Here is a 23,420-nt window from a genome sequence, read left to right on the forward strand (position 1 = left end):
TACGAGTGAGCCTCCGCGGAGCGAACTTATTGGAACCGGCAACATATGGCAATAGGAACCTGGCATTTGTTTTCCGCAGGCTCTAAAAGAAAAAAAAAAAGATGGCTGGCACTTTATTGTGCACGAAGTATTGTGCGAAACCACGGTGGGCCGCCCAAATTTTAGCAGCGGGCTAAACCCACGTTTTATACAGTCAAAGTAATATATTATTTTTTTTTCTTCTACACTTCAAAGGTATACTTGTTTATTGCAAATAAAACTCATACTTTATGCGCAGTATAAACATGCACAGTCTCGTACTGCGTTCAGTTTAATCATGGTCATGAAAAGCGGTCAGTCAACTTCTGCTGGTACATGATTGGCTTATTTACTCAAACGAAACCTTTAAGTTATGGCCGCCAACTAGCTCACCAACAATGTTTTACATTAGTTATGTGCTAGAATTGAAGGTGTTTTTGTGAAATCTGATCTGAGCGCGAACAGTTGGAGACCGAGGGGCAACCAGGGGCCCCCTGAATTTTTTTTTTCTTTTTTTTTGGGGGGGGGGGGGGGGGGGGAGGGGAGGAGGCTTCTCCCCTCCTCTTGATATGTACCGAGTCCCTGCGCCGCACAGTAGGATTACACGAAGTGACCCACCGGTTACCCACGACTCAATGAACGTGTAGCTCCCTTTGCAATGTGTACGGCCACGTGGAAACCGTACGTTTGCGGCGCGGAAGTTCGATGTGCGAGCACTTGGGATTATTTCGGGCTTCTCAAAACGAATATCACCGTTTAACAATTAAGCCTTATTTAAACTCCTGTAGCAGACTTCAATGTTCCGCTGGATAGACGAAACGCGCTAGTCTCGAATCTGCCGCACTGTCTGACGCCGCCACAGAGTACGACATAACTGCTTTAGCTCATTTCCACATGTTATCATTCCCAGATAAATGTAACAAGGCAAATATACGCGGAATTTCACTCGCGAAAACACGCGAACGGCATTAAGACAAACAAAAGAGACGCCACGTGCGGGGCGGGTAAGCAACCGCGAGAGGTGGAACACGTAATGCCAGCATACAACGGCGCTTAAATAGTGCAGCTCCACTCGCGCCTGTACATTGAAGCAACAGGGGAGAAAGTGGAAAAAGAAAATCAGTTCGACGAGGATGGGATTCGAACCCACGCGGGCAGAGCCCATTGGATTAGCAGTCCAACGCCTTAACCACTCGGCCACCTCGTCACACGACGCGGAGTAAGGCCGTAACAAGGTAATCCACGTGACTTCGTCAGGCTTAGCCACATCACATGGCAGTCTTTTCAATCTAACCGGCCGCGACGCACGCTATTCGCCACACAAATAACGGGCGTCGTTTATCTTTGCCTTTCGACGAGCAATGTATCGCTAAAAATGAAAGCTGCGAGTACTGAGTTAATAGCTAGCTTGCTCTGGCTCAAATTTCGCTTGGAGGCGGCCTCTAATGGTGTGCTTCATCATATTTCGCACCGGCACTTGACTGAGTCATCCGGCAGAATGGAATTATTAATGGCGAGGCACGGCCAAGCGCGTGATGCTTCAGTGAGCGGGGACGGTCCAACCCCAGTAGGCTGTGGGTCGAATAAAGCTCGACAACGCCCGCCGTCCACTACTTACTCAGTATTTGTGTGCTAGTAAGCAAGTGAAAGGTCCTGATCCCTTTTCACTCAGGGCAGGCTTTTGGAACACCATAGGAGATGTACATGAGGAAGGAGAGAAGAGATCTGAAACGCAGTATTGTTCGTGTTTGAGACAACATCCTGCTCATTTAGCTTTAAATTGCACTCCACAACGTCCCTCACGGCTGAAGGGCATGGCTGCCCATCTTACCGACAGATGGCGCCACCAATCTTGCCCCCCCCCCCCCCCCCCCTTTTTTTCCCCACCTTTTGTGCCTAACTGCTGGGTATTGCACATTGTGGGCTGGGAGCACAACACGTAACTTGGGCCACCTGCTGCAGAGGGTATAGCCACATCATCATCTTGCTTTTGAATCCCATGCAATGTTCTTTTCGCTTTTCACTAGCTCAAATGGCAAAAAAAAAAAACTGCACAGAAATGTATGCGAAATTTAAGGATTTCGCCCGCTTTTCAAAGGGAGGGGAGGAGGCTGTTTTATATTTAATATTTTTAAATGCCCAAATTAAGCCAGTCTGAAAGCAGCATGTACACTTGTATTTGGCCTCCACCACAGAGAAGTCGGAGGCCTTGGAGCAGATTCGGAAGGAGGTCACGGAACTGGTGCGCAACGACGTAGGTCCTGTGGCGGCCTTCAGCCTCTGCAACCGCGTGCCCGCACTGCCCAAGACTCGCTCGGGCAAGATACCCAGGAAGACCATCTCGGACCTCGCTCGAGGGAAGGCCGTCAAGGTGCGGAAAAGAGCTTCGCGGTGCTCCGGTCCTTCAAATTTATTTCGGTCAACATTTATGCCTTTGCTGCTGACTCTTCCTGCTTGCAGACTCCTTTTTACCTTTCACGTGAAAAAAAAAGCTAAAAAGCTTACCAAACTCTTATGTGGTTTTGGCTGCGGAACTGTGCCTGCCTTGAGAAACTTTCAACAGAAACTTTGAATACTAGCGACATACACCTAAGGCACTGTTAAAAACTGCACCAAGCCACTTCCACTTTGAGAAGTAGACTGGCAAGTTTGTCGTCCAACACAGCAAAAAGTAAAGGGTCTGCTTTTTGCATTACCAGGATCCTTTGACAGGCGTGTAAAGTCATGCTCAATATTAACTGCAATGCACGAGATGTGTTAGCAGCTGTTTTCGAAGCAGTACCAGACTAGTGGTGCTGCAAATGCATGCATTCAGCCGCCGATGCAAAGAACAAAATACTCGTAACTGTTCGTGCTACTTGGATGATCTGTGGGAAGGGTCGTCAATTTACGCTAAAATGCGAAGCTTACATATCATAGCAAGTCATATCAAGTGTGACAGTACATGTGCATGACTGATGCCCAAATCCCCTTGAACAAAATACTCGTAACTGTTCGTGCTACTTGGATGATCTGTGGGAAGGGTCGTCAATTTACGCTAAAATGCGAAGCTTACATATCATAGCAAGTCATATCAAGTGTGACAGTACATGTGCATGACTGATGCCCAAATCCCCTTGAAAAGAACACTGTGCCATCCAAGTGGCATAGCATTGCTGCTCCAGGCAACAATTGTTCTAAGATTCCCAATGTCATTGTGCAGAAGCTTGGCGGCCAGTAGAAAAGTATTGACATTAGCGTTAACACACAGGAAGAGAATGAACGCAAAGCTTGACTGAAGGAATCAGTGCAAAGGTGAAAAATGGTCTTCCATGCTTGGGAACACAGCAGCACCAGTCGTTGCTCCCTGCCTTTCCCTTGTATTTTTTAAACATGAACACGAGTGTTTACCAGACCCAGCCAGTAGAGAAACCTAGCTGCATCTATAGTTGGATACAACTTAAGTCTGCAGTGAAGCTTCATCCATACTCAGGGCCGCTGCACAGAATTCTTCCGTCACAAATAAGTAGTCAGTTTTTCAAACTTTTCTTGTTACCTGAACAAAAAGCCAATCACAAGAAGAAATTTATAAGCTCTATAATTTTGCTAACAAGGTTCATTAAACAGCTGATTTCGTGTACTGTTCTGATTGGCTAGCGGAGTACAAGACGCTGCGGACCATAGCCCAGAGTTTACTGTTTTTTTTATTTGTATCCTACTATAGTTACAAATGACTGTGCAAATAGTACTCTATGTAATCTCTGTAAACTTGTGATCAGTTTTGGCACTTTGAAATTCCAGACTAACTTGAGCTTTCAAGGCTGGATAACTGTTTCCAACTGGATACTGCTCTTTTCCAATGATATAATTTGTCTCTATGACCAACAGATCCGATTTGCTGGAGCAGAAACCCCTCAAATGCATTGGGTTCAGCTGGTTTTTTAGATTTCCATCCCCAGCACTATTGGAGAGCCCCACTGCAGACAGCCATGAAACCGAAGGGCCATGAAGGTATAGCTTGTTTTGAGTAATACTCCCATGGTACTGCTCAAGTATTGCAAAGTCTCACAGCCCTCGTCATGCAGTGTGGGTTGGTATTCCAAACTCATCCAAGAAGAAAAATCTTTGGTCCACATTTTTTTTAAGGGGAAGGGTTAAACCCAGAACCCCTGGAGCAGCATAGGCGATGTTTCTATTTATGTAAGGTTATAATGCTGCAACATTTATACTAATATAGGGTAGTTTGCTTGCATATCACAGAGCACCATGCCCAATTGAAACACATCCTAGCATCGCTCCTGCCTGCTGGCTGGATTAGTTTTGGAAGAACCTGCACCACTCATGAAACATGTTTCTTTACAGATACCAGTGACTATTGAGGACCCTCTGGTGTACAAGGCAGTCAAGGCAGCGCTGGTAGAGCTTGGATATGCACGAGACGCCCCTGATCCACGATAAAAAAGAAAATGTGTAGAGTTCGATGCAACGCAACTCAGCATTAGAAATGCATAATCACGAATAAACCGGTACAAAAGAATAAAATACCTGCCAAGTATGGTTTAACCACCACGATGTGTTACAATGGCACTGTGAACAATGATTAATAAAAAAATAGCAACCAAGTTGAGCACGGCAATTCGTTTTTCTTTTTTAAAGCCCATTGACAACTCCCGAAAATGAGAAGATATGACAGGCACATACAACCCTTATGCCTCCTCACTTTGTGATGATGACATCACCTCTTTCGTGTTTTCCCCTCGAGACACTGAAATTTAGTAGGCTGAACTCTAAACGCATCAGACTAAACATGTGAAATTATTTTAAATTGTTTAGACCCATGATGTTCTTTGTCAAATAGAACTGGAATAGTCACACACGTCACTGAACCTTGGTAAAGGCCTCGCTCCTTCAGTTAACTTAATTGGATATCACCTTCCCCTTGTTGTTGTTGGAATCAATGTATTCTGTGCAGCTGATCAAACACATTCTTGGAGACTGACAGCATGTAACCTTTACCAGGAGAAAGCCTTTTCCCCAAATTAAAAACGTTCATATCACATAGAATGGAACCACCTGGCACCCAGTCCCAGATGTGTTAGAAGCATGGCTGGAAGTATTCAATGCAAGTTTCAATAGTTTAATTGCTGCTACTTCCTCGGCTCAGCTCAGTGGCACCTTCTTTGATGCAATCACCCTCGCTGTAAGTCACTGCTCTGAAGTAACGTAATGGTTTGGAGAAACAAAATTACACTGAAAATGCTACTGGTGCACAAAGAATGAACACTGGAACATAGTTGTTTGTCTTGTCACATGTTTTCTAGCAAGTTTTGGGCCAACAGCAAATGGTACAAGTGGTATGACTGGTTCCGAACTCTACTGTGCCATCATTTGTGGGATAAATTTATGAATGCAAACCAAATAAAGCAGGTCTGAAAGTGGGGTCTTCATTATCACCTAATGTGAACTGCATTTCAAGTCTGCTTGGCCAACATCGCTGGCTCTTACACAATTACACACAACACCTGCAAAAAGTGACAAGCACTATACAATGTGAGATACACATCAAAGAACTTAATTTTCTGAGCACACAAGCCCTACTAGATACACACTTTCACCAGGAACCGACAAACTGCTGGGCTTAATTAAAAACACTTTATTCTGATGTTATACAAACTGCCCATCCAACTTGCGGGAGGAAGCATCACAAAATTTGTTAACTGCCAGCAAGGAAGCCTTTGTCTCCCGATACGTTAAGTGCAATCTCGGCAAACCCTGACGACTGGCCGGTGTAATTTGCTTGCCAGCCCAACCAGCAGATCACTTCGTCGGTGCCACCGCTGCACACAGGCCACATACAGGGTGCGGCCGGAGCAGCATCGTCTCTTGTGCAGTCGTTGACAGTCAACAGTCTCCCACCTCTTCCCATCTCACATCGGTGCACTTGAAACAAGGAGGCCTACTTTTTATTAACCTGTGCATTTTAGCAAGGCACAGAATGACGTGCCTTGAGCTTATGGCAAGTCGATCAATTTTGATGAAGATGAGTACCTTCTCATGATGCTCTAAATGATTGCAAATGTAAATTGTTGTAAAGGAAGGAAAGCAAGCACACAGGAAACAAAGCAGCCTTTCATGAATCAGATTGCACAACCTAAGCCTTATTTACAGGTTGGCCCAACCACAAAAAAACCTCTCTGCCAAGCACCACAGCCACGACAAAGGGAACTCATGCTCTGTGCCATCAGTGGCGTTGAGCCCGGTGGAAGATTCAAATGGCAAGCTGTGAAGGATGCCCCCCCAAAACACGTGCCTGTCAAAACGATGCCTCTGGAAAATGAAAGCACAGATGTGCCCAGGAGTAATAAAACTTGAATCAAAACATGAGGCCCAACTGGACGCACACAGTTACCGCGCAAAATCTACACAAACATACATGAGCCCGACTATGCTCTCTCTGTTAAGAAGCAACAGCAGTTTGTGCCACTTGCCACAAACCCTGCTGCTAAGTTGCCTCAAATAGCTTTGCCACTCACAAATGCACACAGTATACATTCAGTAGATCAGCAATAATAAGATAAGCATCTACATGCCCTAAAAAGGCAGAAACAAGTTGACAAGGTTCAAAAGCACACAAACACATACACAACAGAAAAAAAGCTGTACACACAGTCTGGTGGTTGGGCTGTCAGTGCCTGCTCTCCCTCACCATGATCTGACACACCTGTAAACTGGACGAGAAGCGAGGCAAGGAGATGGGCATCACGGGGCAAGGCAATGCAGATATCAACAGCAAAACAAGGGAGGAGGGCAATGCTGACGATGAAAGAAGTGGATGCTGGCAATGCGAATGATGCATGTGTGAGATGGGGGGGGTGGGGAGGGAGGGGGGGGAGCAAGTGGAGATGTGAGAAGATGCGTAGCCCAGCGCCCTCGACTGCTCACGAGTATATCCGCCCCCGCCAACCTCCTCTGCTCCCGCCACGGAACTTATTGAAGCCACCCCGGCCACTGCCTCGGTTTGCGGGTGCTGCAAGAATCAAAAGGGGCAATGTGAGACAGATCTCTTCACAATCGACAGCGAACACAACCCTTCATAAAGCTACCACACAGGTTTCTTTAGCACGCGCATGAAGCATCACTAAGAAACAGAAAAGCTTCTTCTCTGCCTTGTAATATGGCCGCCTGACACCAGGCAATGATGCCACAACAAAGCTGCTAATCTTCCACTTGTGATCTGTAAGCTGTGATTAAGTTTCTTCTTGAGTGGATTATGAAAACAAAACAAAAAAATGCAAAATGTAGCACTACACAGCCCTTCCTGCTCATTAAGATTAAATGCACCTTGGTTACCACAAGAGCAATGCTAAAGGTGTGAAAGCAAGGCCACTGCCAGTCTATGCTCGCTCCTTCCTGATCTCAAGTTGAATATTACCAGCACAGCAGAATGCCAAGAGCGAGCAACAAACGAGTGCGGCTAGCCTTTCAACCCAAGTGGTCACAGCAAGCTGGGTGCGTCTTCGTTCTTTCGCGATCAGGCAGCCTGCTCACCTTGAAAGCCTTGTACTTTGGTGCTGTACTTCCCGCCCGGTGGACTGTAGAGCTCCCGCTCATTCTTGGATGCGGATGCGGGCGGTGTCCTCTTGGTGCCTTTGTTCGCGTCCTCGGGGAAAGTGATGCGCCGCTTCTCTCCTTTCGCCCTGAGAAGCAAGGAAGGCCCACAGTGAATTCGAAAGGGTTATGGGGCTCCATAAGGCTCATCTGGCATGCATGAGCCACAGTGTGCAATCTCCTCTGCTACAAAGAGGCACTGACAAGAGTGCTTGTGCTAGCGCTATGGAATGCATATACTCTAGCGAAAAGAAAGTCATTAGAAAAAGGCATGCACTGGTTTCCCAGTGCTTTAAGCAGTGCCGCTAACACAGCAATCAGTCGAGTAAAGACCTAACATAAGAGGGCAAAGACATCAAAACTGTGCCTTGCCCATTCTTTGCAACAACGCACAGAATAGAATCTACTAGTGAGCAATTTTTCAGGCTCATAGACCTGAAGCAAATGACGGTAGTGCGATGCCAGGAAGCATTTGTACAAATGCAACACTGGCTACACTTTAGCGGTGCGTGGACCCACAAGTACGAGACATGGTACTCCAGCAGCTGCTGCAATCTGCAACAATTTCTATGCACTTGAAATTTTCCAATCCAAGCCATAGAGAGCTCGTGACTTGAATCCAAATCATCCACTGAAGCATGCTCTTTGGTTTGTGGAGCAAGAAAACATGCTACGGATCGCCAATTGGAACATGCTAGAGGATGCAAGCAGCATGCCATAATAGTGGGCAAAAATTTTTGCACCACAGGTTGAATAGCCCTGAGCAATATATGCACAAATACATCCATGCTTTATGAGGTCATGTCATTAGCATGCTGTAAACTCCCGCCATCTTGCTTGCTCTCTGAGCACCAAACCTGTGCCCCCTCAAAATCGATGCCACACTGAAGAAAAGCTTGTAAATGTGTGTTGTGAATTTCTGAAATTTTAAATAAACTCCGAAACTGACAGTCACAAAGCAAAAGATGAAAACAGCCTCTACTTCACAGAGGAAATTCCAACAAAGCAATTTCTTTACGCTCTAATGGCATAGTAAAAGGAATAGGAGAATGAAGCATGCAGCCCGCTTTTCAGCTGTGGGAAAAATTGTATCCTCAATTGGCAATGACTTTTGCATGTTTCCATCTATGCTTTATTGTGTGCACACTGTCAAGCGTGTCGATGCCGAACTGCTCCAAACACCCAACCACCTCCCGCACCCTTCCACCCTTCATGATACGATGCGGTGACGCCCCCCCACTACGTATCAAACCCACCACAAGCAGCACTGTCACGTGTGAGGAGGCTTCACCAAACAAACAAGAACGGCACATGAAGGGCGCGCAGTTTCGGTGCATTGGTGGAAGAATGGAACCATGCGAACACAAGCCAAAGAAATTGCGCCAAAGGATGCGCCAATCGTGTTCGAAACTGTGTTCAGCTGAATTAAGCTGGTTGGCTGATAATGACTGGGTGAGCTGCCGTTGCTGCAGGCTGCTGCAAAGCTGAGAAAAGTGAAACCGAAACTAAGCGGTCGGACTGCTCATGGATAAGGGGCCGCCCGTTGTTTGCACACCTGCCATCGCACACATGTCAGAGGTGCGTGAGCGACTACGCAAAACAGAATTCATGTTTTGAGCAGGGCTATTTCGGCGATCTCTAGCTGCGCCGGTCATACCTGACCGTGACCTCTCTTTGGGAGCCCGTTCGAGCTGACCGATGCGAGACCCACAGCGTTCGAATCAGCAAGTGTCTTATGCCATAGACTTTCAGAGCTGCTGGCTGGGACGGATGTGGCAGTTCGAAGTATCTAGAGGTCTGAATGAACGAGGTCAAACTAACGAGCTTTTACTGTTGATTCAAATCACACTCTATGCGGCTATTTGGTGTCTGGGTCTCGTCTTGAGAAAGTCTACAACCAACATTGTCTACATCCCAAGCACCAAGAAATATGTAATGATATTGCAAAGCGTGTCCTTATGAGTCTTTGAGAAAAGCAGAAAGAAAGAGAGAGAGAGAGAGAGAGAGCAGCATGAGCCCAGTGTAAGCATATTAGGCAATTCCAACATGTGCTTCTTTGAACACAGCAGCACAAAACCTTCGCATGCATGAATACGTTGCACATATGGCTGCTTACCCGGATGAGGGAACTGTTTGAGCATTGTCAGAAGCCGGCTTTTCCTTGAAAGAAGGGAAGAAGAAGTTGGATAAATAACAGGGCATAGAATTCCTTTTTCACGATTCCTATGACATCTGTTAACAAATATGGCACTCTGTTTCTGGTGTGTATATAAGTTGACCTCCCAACTTGCAACTCTAATGGCCGCGGGCCAAATAAGTCGACGCTTCTGCTGCCCTGGCTAGCCAAAAGAGGAACATTACGTCTATTGTGAATGCTTCGTTACATAGTTTACCACGGTACAGCATCGCGGTACGTGCAAAGCCAGCAGAGATTAAAGCCAATTAAAAAGTGCACCTTCGTGCCTTCCACGCTCGCGTGCAGTCAAGCCGACCAGCATAGCAAGGGGCAAACCTAACTGCCGAGGTCTATGGTTTCGGATCCCAGTACGACGAGCTTTAGAGGTTACCAAGAGTTTGCTCTTGTGGTATCTACCACTAAATCGTGAAGGTCATCAGCAAGAGTGAGCCAGGTAAACAGCGTACAGTTTGAATTTTCATTTTCGGAGCTGATTTGCATACTAATAATTTTTTTTTCACATGTGGAGCTTCATGCATCCTACCAGGAACGGGCACCGGCACATACTACCCGCTGCTCGGCCGAAACTGCCTTAGACTTCATTTAAATTTTTAGGGCAAAATGCGGGTGCCACCTGTTACTTCAGGTCCCTCCAATACAAAAGGGAACAGCCAGTCTGCATAAAAAGACGATTTTTCTTTTTGTTATTTCTTCCCCAAAGTTGTAAACGACCACTGAAAAATTATACGACGAGGGGTAAAATAGTCAGCAAGCAGGAAAAAGTGTGCGTGACTTAAATGAATACTCATAACTGAATATTCAAACTTTGTTTCCTTTCATATTGGAGGAACCTGTACAGAGCAATAAAAAGTTATTTCAACGTTACGACAGTCAACTGCAATGCACAACAGCACTGGTACAGGTCAGGACCTGTGACCTATGTTCTATTTGCAGAGCTCCAACAAGTAATCATCCAACTTATCCAAAGGCAACACCACACCACGGATAGCAAACACTACAAAAAGAAGTTCAAATCACCATCAATTAATATAAAATACCATCCTAGAATGCATCCCTTCGTTTCCTTGTGGTGTCCTTAGCTTTTTGCACTAGCAAGCTACCTTTCGTTAGGTGCATCTTTATTCATTTCATTTGTGTTATGAATCTGCTTGGGCCAGAAAAAAAAACAGACAAAATCGAATTTTATCCAAGAACAAGAAGCTGGTTTGGTTTGGTTTATTGGGGTTTAATGTCCCAAAGCAACTCAGGCGATGAGGGGCGCCGTAGAAGAGCTCGAGAAATTTCGACCACCTGGGGTTCTTTAACGTGCACTGACATCGCACAGTGCACGGGCCCAAGAACAAGAAGCCTATAAATATACCTGACACTGTTTTGTTAAAGCCATTGCTTTCTCTTCGTGTTACACAAGCGGTAGCGCATCTGGGGGAAGGCATGTATCATTTCATGCATAACATGACGTACTCTAACTGATGGCCCTTACTTTTTTTGCAGCCGACAGTACATATACACAATAAAACACAGTGTTGACACAAACTTCACTTCCCATTTTTGAAGTGGCAAGTTCGAAACCCAATTCAACATCTAATGATAGGCAGGATGACCATCATCCATTTTACCATTTTACGCTAACTGCATTCCTTATGTCAAGACAAAGCAATGGCACGCATTTCAGCAAGTTCCCTACAGAAAAATTTCTTAACTCTCTGCAAAAAACTTATATAACAAATTACATAAGAGCACAAGGACTTGTTTCACATGAAATTAAATGGCATACTTAGAATCAACACAAAAAATGTGTTCCCTGAAGATTTTACACACAAAAAAGACAAAAAAAAGCTTCCACAATTCGCCGAAAACGAAGTTGAACATTCAGCACAACTGTAAACTGCCCTCTAAAAACCATTAATTCCAGTTGCCACCATTTTCAGGTCAAGCAAACGAGCCAAAGGGTCAGGAACATACATTTGTGGCTGCAGGCTTCCAGGAGAGCGTGATGGTTGACTTGAAAGACGGTGGAACGTGGAACAGGTCCCGTATGAGCACATTAATGTTAGACGTGGTTTTCAGAGCAGCCACCTTGAGTTTGTTCTAGGCACAGGGGAAAAAAAGACATAAACAAATGCAGCCAAGTCGACATAGGAGGATACAAGAAGAATAATTATAGGCCACTGTCTACATCATGGTTAAAATGTTGTAAATTACAGTAGCCGACCCATTTTTCGGACTTGTGCGATATTTTGGACTTTGCTGAGGAACTGTCGCACTTTATAGGAACGTGTACATTTTCATGACCGATATTTCAGACGTTGTAGAGTCTAAAAGTTAAATTTTTTGGACAAAAATAGACACCAATAATATTGTGGAGATTGTGAGACGTGAACAGGCATTGCTGTCACAACCAACCCGTTCTGTGCCACCGTGAAAGGCGCCATCTTGGATTTAGACGGAATCGGCGGGGGCTGACGGAGCGAATCGGACTGGCTTGGATGGGCTTCGGTATTTGTTCTCCACCGTTGCCATTTGAGATAATGAGATGCTCTCCGCTGCCATCGAGATGGCCTACAAAGAGCGCGCGAGCGCACTGAAAATGGTACAGTCGGACAGCGGGACAGCTGCAGTGTCCGTTGAGACTTGGGCGACGCCCGCCGTTGTGCGGGGCAGCAAATGCGGTAGAGGAGGTAGGGAGGGGGGACTGCATTCGGAGGCACTCACGCATTTTCCCGTGGGTTACCCATGGGTTACCTCTTGGTCTTCGCGAGCGTCATCGCCCCATGCAAACTGACTGTTCTTTCTCCGTGCCGCGAGTGTATTCATTTGCGGCATGACTTGCGGCCGCGTCACACTCTCTGGTACCGCGATCTGGTAGGGTGCGGACATGACGAAAGCATGACTATGACTCAGAGTCTAATAATATCGCTTGTAGGCGGAACATTGGGAGCAGCGATTTTCGCGATCTTGAAACCGGTTTTTCGCAGAAATTTTTTTCTTTCTTTAAGTTGACGGATTTTTCGGACTGTTCAATAATTCAAATCAGTTTCCAGGTCCCGCTGAGTTCAAAAAATTGGTCGGCGACTGTAAAACAACTCAACAGCCCTCCGAATGGATGGCAATTATGAAATCCAAACACAATGTATGACTTGAACTTGGTATTTAACTTACACTTTGTCCTTTCACCGATGGACACCACTGAATTTTTTAAATGCGAAAACATTACATGGCTCATCAGCAACCAAACCCGGTGCTGTCGTCACTGACTGCAAAAAGTGGTCTCGAAAAATCCCAGATGACGTCACCATGGTACCAGGGAAGGTGTTCTAAAGGTGTTCTTGCAAAGGAGTGCACCTCTCTGCAGTTCTGCTACCCATTTGTAAGGTTGAACAACTGCTGATAAATAAGACTGCACAATGTTCTAAAGCTAATATTTTAGGACACTACGTACTAGACACAGCTTGAACGCCTTCATGGAACAAGAAGCAAACAATGTGAATCAACATACCTCGTCTGTCTTCAGCTCCGCAGGCTTTTTCCCTTGCAATGCCAAGCGAAGCTTCTTTATGTAGCCCTGGACACCCCGAGCAAGGTACTGCAACCTGCCAAGGTTACGCAAAAGGCATAGCTGAAGACTTACTGAAATCGCTGTACATGCGCAACAATGCGATGCTGGGCATTTGAGGATAATTGTGAAGTAGGCCACACAAACTAGCCATCTGACTGTCACTTGATGAAGGACCTGGGTCGTCCCCGGCACACTAAAACATGAGTCATCATGAGGTTATCCAAAAGTAACATTTCTTTCCACGCTTGCTGCTCTAGTGCTGGAAATTGAGCTTAGGAGCTCTGGCTCACAAGGGGGAAGCTGGAGGCCTACCTGAGCTTGAAGTCCCTGAGCCGTTCGGCGGATTCCTCGGCTGTGAGGAACTGGGGATCGCGTTTGGCCAGCTGGTGGAAGCTGTACATGAGGCACTCCACGTGGCTCAGCTGAAGCTCAGGCTCGTGCTGCTGATCCGTGGAGTTCTCGGTCTCTTCACCCGCAGGAGGCAGCGGCATCAGTTCCTGTTGAAGATCGGGGAAACGATGGGACTTTTGATTGATGCATGAAACCCCATAGCCCAATTTCAAATGTTTATCTTAAAAGAAAAGGTCAACATATACGTGCCAGTACATTATACTGTAGATTGCGCATCATGACTTCTGAATTCTTAAGGAAATAATGCGCTGCGGTGTGGCCGTTACTGTTGTCATTTCTTCCTCTTATATATATTACCATTATCTCCTTAGTTGCTATTCAGCTGGACCTGACCCATTCCCACTTTCGTGTTGCTGAATCTTGGTAAAAAAAAAAAGGGGGGGGGGGGGGGGGGGTGTCGTTATCAAGGTGTTCGAGGCACGCTGGTTCAAGCATCCTAGTCTTGCATTCTTGCCCAAAAAAAGCCGGTCGTGCTCGCCTCTCGCATGCATCAGGTATGATTTCTCTTTAGCTGGGCCTTAGCAGTGGAATCTTCGTTAGAGAGACGTGGCCAGCGTCCCATTGCCGCTCATGGCGATACGGCCACGCCGATCTTCCCGAGCAAGTCTTGCGTGCACCAGCGTGGGTACCGGTGGGTTGGCGCAGCAGGAAGCTTATGCGAGTAAAAGTTATTTTTCACAAACCTGGGTAATAAATTAGGGGAGCACAAATTACGCAAGGGCGCAAATTACGCAAGCATATACAGTACGTTATGCCTGCCTTAGCAAAATTTTGAATTAAAACAGTAGGGGGTGGCTTTTTCCTTCCTTTGTGCAGCCCTAACATGTATATATACAGTGTCACCCATGCCGATAAAGGTTTTGACGACTTCACAATTTGTGGATGCTCACCAGCAATTTGTCAAAGACAAGCTTGAGGCAGGTTTGCAGATCCTCTGCAGAGAGGTTTGACGCAAAGGGTGCCATTTCGGCCAGCAATTTGAGGATCTCCAAGGTCTCTTCATCAGTCGCCACCTGGCCTGGGAGCACCTGCTGACACAGGTGGGCTACGAACTTGGCTGAAGACACATATGGCTGCACAAAGAATGTACGAGGGAAAAGGTCAGGGGCAGCACACTAAACACCCATAAAAAATAGAGAGAGCAACAAAACATTCAAAGGACTAAGCCTTGGCTTTGCCTCACCAAGTAAACAAAGCGAACCTCTTTTGTCTTAAGTTCACTACAGGGCAAGAAGCTCTACCACCGTCTTCTCCAATTAGCACTGTTCTGCGCGAGTTGCACCCACTACAGTAAAACCACGTTAATTCGGAAATCCGTACTGCCAGTGTGATCCCAGACAATGCCCATGCATGTGTATGGCATTGGATACTCGTTTATTCGGATGCAGATAGGCTCACACTGGTTAGTTTGGACTGGATCCTGGTGCAATGCCATGTTGAAATGTGACCAAGAACAGCAAGCAATCAAAGAAATAGCCTTCCTCAAGCTTGAAGTGCATGACGCGGTTGTGCCTGCAAACCTATGATTGCATGCAACTACAGGCGTGCCGATGGTCGGAGGGTACCGCCACTAGAAAAATGGCAGGACGCATAGTTTCAGTTTCGCTTTCCTGACCTTTGCGTAGCAGCGGGAACCACAGCTATCGCCTGTGCATAGGCCAGCTGCGCAGAGTCTGAATGCCGATAACTGTAGCACTGGTCCAGTTGTTCTCGCTGTTCCTATGACGAAGACGGTGCGGGCAGGGCACTTTTTTCTTATTTATTTTCAAGCCCACACTAATATCTGTTCCTATGGCGGTGCGGGCAGGGCACTTTTTTTCTTATTTATTTTTTAAGCCCACACTAATATCTGTTCCGATGATGCATTTACGCCGCTTCCGCTCCCATGGGACTTCTGTTTTCATTCTTACTGTAACTATACACTTGCCAATCTTTATTCGCAGTTTGTGCAGAGGAGATGGGACGACGTCGCTTGTGAGAAGGCACCCCTGCTACTCCGTCACATCGTGAAGGAAACCCTGGAGACCTTTACTATCTTGGTGTACTTTTGCGTTGACATTATCTACAGTATGCAAAAAGTACGGAGTCTGACGGAACTGCGAAAAATCGCAGCTTCCGCGTAGTTTTAGTCTCAAAAGAAGACAACCAAAGGTCGGGTTATCATTAGATAAATTCACCATGATGTGGACAGTTTTGAGCACTCTTTGGGGGGGCTATACATTTCTTCAGACCTTCGGATAATTCAAACATTTCTCCTGTTCCCTAGAAGTCCGAATTAACGAGGTTTTACTGTCTAGCCATGCAAGTTCCTGAACCTCAACTTCCCATTTGACTCGGTGCTGTCCACTGCTATGCTTTTTTCCCTTGAGGAATCTTCACTCTGTGATCCCAGGGGACCAGTGGCTGACTGTTCTCCACATTCCGTGTCCCAACCATGTGCTTTCGGGGACAAAAACTCCAGGATACACGAAAAATGATCTCGGTGCACCGGCGCCAAGTATGTGAACGATCGCACACTTGATTTTCACATTTAATAACATGTTAAGAACGCAGTGCGGTCTTAACCCAACAGCTAATAACGAAGCTATTAGCTTCTGTTGTCCATGTCCTTGAGAACTTTGTCCCCAAAAGTACAACCCTTGATTTTAATTAGGACGTCATTAGCTTGTTTCTTAGCCCATGTTGTACTTTTGCCACCTCTTAAAGGTGCACTGAAGAGGATTCTGAACATGTCTTTTTGCCGCGGGAACTCGATCCACACGTTCCTAGCATTCTTAGAAACAGTGACTTATTGCCCTGTGTGGCCGATTTCCCCAAATAAAACGAATTAACGTCCGGCTCCCGCCTTTTTTTTAAAATTCTGCCTCATACGGTGGGTGGAGTCGACCAACGCGTGGAGCGCCTTTCGCCCAGTCCTGTGGAGGCTTTGCTTTCGCTTTATTTTGTTTTTAGGTTTCCATGAATAAATAGTTTCATCCGCGGATAATACAGCGGCAAAATAAGCCCGAAGAAATAAAAATACGCGCGGACTATTTGCTACTACGGACTACTACGTATTACTCCGCCGATGGCAGAGCGGCAAGCCGCCACGGGACTGGGTGAAAGGCGCTCCACGCGTTGGTCGACTCCGCCCACCGTATGAGGCAGAATTAAAAAAAAAAGGCAGGAGCCGGACGTTAATTCGATTTAATTGGGGAAATCGGCCATACAGGGCAATTAGTTGCAGTTTCTAAGAATGCTAGGAACGTGTAGATCGAGTTCCCGCGGCAACAAGTTCAGATTCCTCTTCAGTGCACCTTTAAGGTTGCCCTTATCATGCATCGATATGGAACCTTGCTGATGTACACCCATTTGAAATGCAGTCCAAGCTTTCCTTTACAGCTGTCAGAACCCACTGCACTGACACCTGCCATAAGGTCACGACAGTCTGGCTCACCGAGAAATAGGGCAGGGCTTGGCGGATGCACTGAACGAGCTTGGCGAGGGCCTCTGGCCTGGAGGACGCATCCCCTGCCCCACCGCTCTCCCCGAGTGGCTTGCCCAGGTCGGCCTGCTCTGCAGCCAGGTCTACCAGCGCCTGCTGCCCCGGGATGGTCTTGGCAAGCTTGAGACCCGACAGCAGCTGCATCAGGCTCGTGAACTCCTGCCCAGTCACGTCCTGCATCACCTGCACACAGTGTAAGCAACAGGCGGTGCTTGTTATGCCACAAGTGAGAGCAACTTTTTTCAGAAATCCAAGAGCTGAGTGTGAGAGCCAGAAAGGTAGCCAAACTGCTTGCTGCACGACAGATCCTGCACTGCTTCAAATTTCAGGTCATTATCAAGCCATTATTTGACGATCACAGTCGCCCGTCTTCCCCCCACAAACATCCCTCTAGCCAGGCCCGACAACCACTAAAGTATAACATCTTTGACCACAGGGAACCTTTAAAAATAAAGCCTTCTTAATTGCATTTAAGTAACATGAACAAGCTTGTAACTAAGCTCAGTAGCTTAACTTAGTTACATTTGGAAAGAACTCTTCATAAACCAAACACTGAAGCTACTTCGTGGTACCAATGTCACGCACAACATAAATGTCAAGGCACATGAGTGAGAAGCTCCCTTGCAACACGGCAACCCATAGCCTTCCATAGCTGCATATCCACAACTTTCCAACAAATGAGTTAAAACAACAGATTTCCTCTCAGGAAACAGCAAAAGTTCAAATAAAATATGACCACAGACGCTGCTTGGCACAAGAGTCAAACTAACATCTTACTTTTTTAAAAAACACTGCCTTCCAGCACATTGTGTACAGAAGAGCATTCTTAGAAACTGTGAATTATTGTCACGTGCGGCTGATTTCCCTATTAAGTCGAATTAATGTCGCGGCTCCCGCCTCCGAGAAGACGAGTCAGCCAAAGCGTGCAGTGCCGTTGAGCCAGCCATGTGGCGGCTTCCTGCTCTGCCATTGGTGGAGTGACATGTAGCGACCGGCAAAAGCAAGGAGTCCACGTGTATTTTTATTTCTGTGGGCCTAATTTGTGGCTATGCGGTCTGCGACTGAAACTATTTATTCATGGAAACCTAAAAAACAAAATAAAAGCGAAAGCGAAGCCGCCACGCAACTGCCTGAAAGGAACTCCACATGTTGGCTGACTCCTCTTTTCGAAGGTGAGTTAAAAAGAAAGCAGGAGTCGGGACTTTTAATTCAATTTGACAGGAAAATAGACTGCACAGGACAATAATTCAAGGTTTCTAAGAATGCTCGGAGAGTGTACATCAAGTTCCCGCGGTAAAAAGATGATTTCAGGTTCCGCTTTAGAGCATCTTTAATGGTGGTGAAGAGAATGCCGAGAGGACACCAGCATTCAACTCACCTTGCAGCACTCCTGGAAAAGGAACTCCTCCACTTCCTTGGTAAGCACCTCGGCACCCATGGAAGGCAGCTTGGCGCAGAGGAATTTGATGGCACGCTCCCGCACCAGGTCTTCCCCGGCCACCACCTGAGAGAACACTCCACCCAGGGTGCCCCGAGCATCCAACTTGACCAAGGTCACCAGTGAATGCTGAATGACCAGCAGCTCAGTGTGGTCCTCCGTCAGCAGCAGCTGGGCCAGCACGTCCGCTATCTTCGGCACATACTCCTTGCTGTCCTTGCAGAAGCTCGGCAAGTCCTTGATTGCCTGCTTCCGGATCTGCACAATCAGAAGCAGTCAGGCTTCAGTCCTAGGAAAACTGCCAGCTACAGAGAAACGTGTTCATGCGTGCAGCAGTCAGTCTCAAATAAAATACGGCAGAGGGAAAAGAAAAACGGACAACAGAAGTGCTGATACAACAGATTGCTCTGGCCCCACTACCAAAAAGCAAAATGCTTGCTCACATCGAAGAGGTAGCAAGTAAACTAGAGATTTTGGCAAAGATAGCAACACCGAGTGAAAGCTGAGTCTGGCACACACTGCACACACTGTAGCTCGGAGTTCGCGGTTAAAGGGTTAAGGCTAGGTCAACATAGTTATGTTGACCGAGCCTTAACCCTTTAACCGCGAACTCCGAGCTGTACTCGCCCCGGGAGTCTGTACCAGCACCGCCAACGATGAGCCACATGCGTCCTGCCCAATTCGCCGCTGTTTCGGCCACCGAGTTATGCTCGTCTTTTGCTTTGGTTGAAATTGTCATCCCAGGGCGATAGTTCTCCACGAAAATCTGCATTTTGTGTTCTTCGCACGTGTTTTGACTGGCAACTGTTTTCATAATGGTGCTTGACATGAAGAATGCCGGCAGCGGCGATGATCAGAGAAAAAGAGCTGCTTCCTGGAGTAGTACAGAAAGCAGCGCTGTTGACGACATGGAATTTGTTTCTGACAGTGACTCGGATTTTGTGTTTGAGCTGGATATTGCTTCAAACGACGACGACGAGGGCGACGGCGATGACTGTGACGACAAAAATGGTGACGCGCTAAGTACTGCACGTCTGTGGCAGCGTGCGAGCCATATCCACCTCCGTGCTTTGCGTTCTTCACTGCCCAGAATCTTGCGGCAGCCCCCTGACGAAATGATATTCTAGGCTGGTTCCATGTATTTTTTGACTGGGGCACCATGACCCAATCGTGACGGAGACGAACCGTTACGCGGCAGCCAACTGCCAATTAAATGGTCAACCTCAGAATTATCTAGGCATCTTACCAGTACAGGGGCCCACGATGTCAGAACTAGCCACAGTGTATCCAAGCAGATATTTTCATTTACAAGGGCATATAGTGAAGCGTCATCCATAATGAACAGGCATATCCTTAGACAACACACTGCCACTGTCAGACATCAGTGTTGTGGGGCTTCAGCTGTTGAGTCTGAGAGCGATATGAGCCAACATGATACATGCGCTGATAGTGCATGTAGCCACTACAGCTCAAATGCCCACACGCCGAAAACAGGTGAACTGTGCTGGCGTCTCGGACTTAACGGGCAATGCTCCACAGCGATGGTAGTTGTGAGAGCCAAGCACATGTGTTCAAGGCAAGTATAGTGGTAATGAGTGAATTCAAAAATTACATACTAACGCTGTATGAGAAGCTTTGATGATCTGCTAGATGTATGGCTGTGAGCCTTATATAACTTGCACATCGCGGAATGAGTCCAAATCATTATACAGGTCAATCTACAACCAGAACAGAAACCTGTGGTACTGAAATTATACCCGAGGCCACTGAAAGACTTGTCTGCATAATTTTTTTACGACACGCACATCATTTTCGTTTACATCAGCGTTCTCCCTCATTTCTTGCATTATGGTTTATACTGTATCTGCATGCATGAGGCATCTACAATGTGTACTCCTTTAAAAAGCTTCTTTCAAGAATGGTTCCTTCTCACTGACAAGACATGGGACTGATAGATTCCACTTATGCTATTAATAATGAAACGGTAAACTACGAGAAAGTGCTTTACAAACCTTTGAAAATGTTTACAGCAAGGTTTATAGCGGTAGAGGTCGTACGAGCTGCGGCTACGGCATGTTTCACGAGACATTTCATGCAAGGCGCTTTCCCGGGCAATGACATGGCAAACAGTGTTACTTACGGCAACATCAGCATCTTCACATAAATCCAACTGGGCGTCAATGGCCTTCTCGGCCAAATGTGGGAAGCTCTTGAAAAACCGAGCAATGAACTGGGATGCCAAACGCTTTTCACTCGGCGTACCCTTGACTGATTCCAAAATGTCCAAATAGTCGCTCTCGTGCTGCAGGAAAAAAAAAATAAGGCAGAAAGGTCATACGAGAAAGAAGAAACTGTAAAAGCTTCAACTGGACGTTTACTAGAGTTTGTCTAGACAAACCAATTGGCATCAGCACACGTCACCCAGCCATGCCGAGGAAAGAAGCAAGTATCAGCTTTGAGCTAGGTACACGCGAAATGTGCAGTGCGTCTCACTCGTGTCTAGCAAAGAAATTTAACGAAAGTTAGCAATGAACGAGCGCAGAGCCGGCGTTTTCGTTTGAGTAGGCCTAATGTCTGAAGGCGGGCGCTGGATCCACCATTCATAGCAAGAGTGGGCTAACCTCGGAAACTTTGTCCCCAGCGGACGCCAGGACGTCGTACTTCTTGTAGAGAAGGTCCACTTTATCCATCTTCGTCGGCTCTAACACGTAATGCAGGGGGAAAAGACCAAGATGTCACATTAAAATCACAAAACGTGTTTAACGCGATCAAGAGTAAACCGCTTCGTTCACAACATGGCCGCAGATTTTGAGCATTAGAACCGATAAGAACAGCAACGTACAGGAGCACTGACTGAGAACAGAATTGTAAAATAAATTCACCTGCCCATATAGAAATTACTGCGATTAAAAAAGGGACACAAAAAGTTATTACAAAGATTAATTCGAAACCTCGGCTGTCACGGTGAGAGGTGCTGACATCTAGTGCTTAGGATGTGAAGCGTTTCCATGGTGCGAGCGTTTACAATTTGAGCGCGAAATACGCGAAGTAAACGTGCTGCGTCCGCTGCTGGAGAGGCTGCTCCCGCTACGTCGCCACACGGCGGAAGTTTTAGGCCGAAACCCGCCATCCCGCCGCTATGCCAAACACATCAGCAGAAGCAGGTTCCTTGACTTCTGTAGCTCGTTCAAGCTGTGGAGAGTTTTCTAGGCCATGAACACTGCCGGCTCCTTTCTACTCCGCACTGGTAAGACTGTTATTAAACATGAGGTTTAATAACAGTCTTACCAGTGCGGAGTAGAAAGGAGCCGGCAGTGTTCATAGCCTATTAAACATGAGGTTTCTAGAGGCCCGTGTACTGTGCGATGTCAGTGCACGTTAAAGAACCCCAGGTGGTCGAAATTTCCGGAGCCCTCCACTACGGCGTCTCTCATAGCCTAAGTCGCTTTGGGACGTTAAACCCCAATAAACCTAAACCTAAACATGAGGTGGCCCGCACAGTCTTTCACCGTTCCACCACATCGCCCCCACCCGACACCTTCACCACGAACTCGACTGGCTCCATGAACTGGATATGCTCTCTCTCAAGCCAAGAAAACAACGTCACATCGCTATGTCGCACCAACCTCAATACTTCAGTGAACTCCCGGTAAAGACGACATCACGTGGAGTATGCTCTGGAACACCAGCACGGCTTCTAAGGTAAAATTATTCGACCACATCAAACACCACTGGCAAACTGGCTCTCTTATTACCACCACATTGGACGCACTCAGGTCATTACCATACCTGGAAAACGCCCCACACAACTTGCCATCTTGAGACCAGTCTCCTCACCTCGACTGTCTGCAAGCTGATGCAACGCATTTTCACCACTTGACTGCCACGTTACTATCGACGCCTCTGATTACTTCCTCTCATACCAGACTGGCTTTTCCTCCCTCAACTACAAGGTTGTACCTTCAACACTAACCTGAATCGAACACGCAAATCGTGAAAAAAAAAAAAACAAAACAATTGGCTGTGGTTTGGCCAATGGCCATCCCGAGTAGAATTGCGGAAGCAACGGCGCGGCAATCGCATTGTCAACTCCAACGCCAATAACATAATGAACGCCAACGGCCTATTGCTTCTGCGCCGCGTTCTGGCGGCAAGCGTTGCCAATGCCTGCAGCCCACATCTCTCTCTCTCATCGCCCCACGTACATATAAGCGCGATTTAGGTGTCCACTGACCCAAAGCAAAGGAAAGGCGCATAACTGCTCTATTGGAACAGTGGACACCTCAATTGTGGCTGTAGTGACTCATGTGGGCTGCTTGCATTGGATAGGCCGTCGGCGTTCGTTCTGTTTATTGGCGCTGGCGTTGACATTTTTTTTACACTCCGATCATTTTAAGGAACGGAAGTGCGTATATAATGGCTCCCTGGGTCAGTGGACGCCTGAATGTGGGGTGATGAGAGAGAGATGTAGGCTGCGCGCTGCTCTCCAAATGTGCGCCATGTGACGTCACTCGCTCCTCGCACATGCCCATTTGGGGCTCTCCGGGGCTCCGCGAAATCGCTGACAACTAGCGTAGTGTTGCTTCCGCAATAAAAGCCCGCACTGACAGCTATCGATCTACGCAAGGCGTTTGACACCATCAGTAACCTAGCGCTTGTTTGTTTGTTTTTTTTTTGAGGAAAGGAAATGGCGCAGTATCTGTCACACATATCGGCGGACACCTGAACC

At 46.8% G+C, this 23,420-nt stretch overlaps 2 protein-coding genes and 1 non-coding gene across 5 annotated transcripts in view; 1 reads left to right on the forward strand and 2 right to left on the reverse strand.

Annotated features, from left to right (window-relative positions):
• Positions 1-4,464, forward strand: part of LOC149371379 (acyl-CoA synthetase short-chain family member 3, mitochondrial) — a 30,518-nt gene extending 26,054 nt beyond the window's left edge. The window contains exons 14-15 of the mRNA XM_089565623.1: positions 2,214-2,389; positions 4,360-4,464. Coding sequence (XP_089421749.1) covers positions 2,214-2,389; positions 4,360-4,455 — 272 coding nt within the window. The 3' untranslated portion in view covers positions 4,456-4,464. The remainder of the gene's footprint in view (positions 1-2,213; positions 2,390-4,359) is intronic.
• Positions 1,144-1,225, reverse strand: TRNAS-GCU (transfer RNA serine (anticodon GCU)). The gene has a single exon. It is a non-coding gene; the product is annotated as a tRNA-Ser (tRNA).
• Positions 4,465-5,635: 1,171 nt separating the features above from the next.
• cass (apoptosis inhibitor cassowary) lies at positions 5,636-22,604 on the reverse strand. 3 transcript variants are annotated; one of them, XM_089565607.1, is made up of 12 exons: positions 22,481-22,604; positions 21,313-21,392; positions 20,832-20,993; positions 18,632-18,949; positions 17,206-17,436; positions 14,660-14,842; positions 13,671-13,855; positions 13,299-13,392; positions 11,765-11,890; positions 9,722-9,765; positions 7,546-7,694; positions 5,636-7,024 (listed from the first exon to the last, which is right to left on the reverse strand). In XM_089565607.1, the coding sequence occupies exons 1-12, from the start codon at positions 22,506-22,508 to the stop codon at positions 6,936-6,938; spliced, it is 1,689 nt and encodes a 562-aa protein (XP_089421733.1). In that variant the 5' UTR covers positions 22,509-22,604; the 3' UTR covers positions 5,636-6,935. The 3 variants fall into 3 exon arrangements, with proteins under 3 accessions (XP_089421733.1, XP_089421741.1, XP_089421746.1); XM_089565615.1 differs by having other exon boundaries at positions 22,529-22,547; XM_089565620.1 differs by lacking the exon at positions 22,481-22,604 and adding an exon at positions 22,318-22,336.
• Positions 22,605-23,420: the final 816 nt, after the last annotated feature.

This window comes from Amblyomma mixtum, chromosome 1 (genome assembly GCF_055824585.1).
Source record: "Amblyomma mixtum isolate Tamu chromosome 1, ASM5582458v1, whole genome shotgun sequence".
NCBI lineage: Eukaryota > Metazoa > Arthropoda > Arachnida > Ixodida > Ixodidae > Amblyomma > Amblyomma mixtum.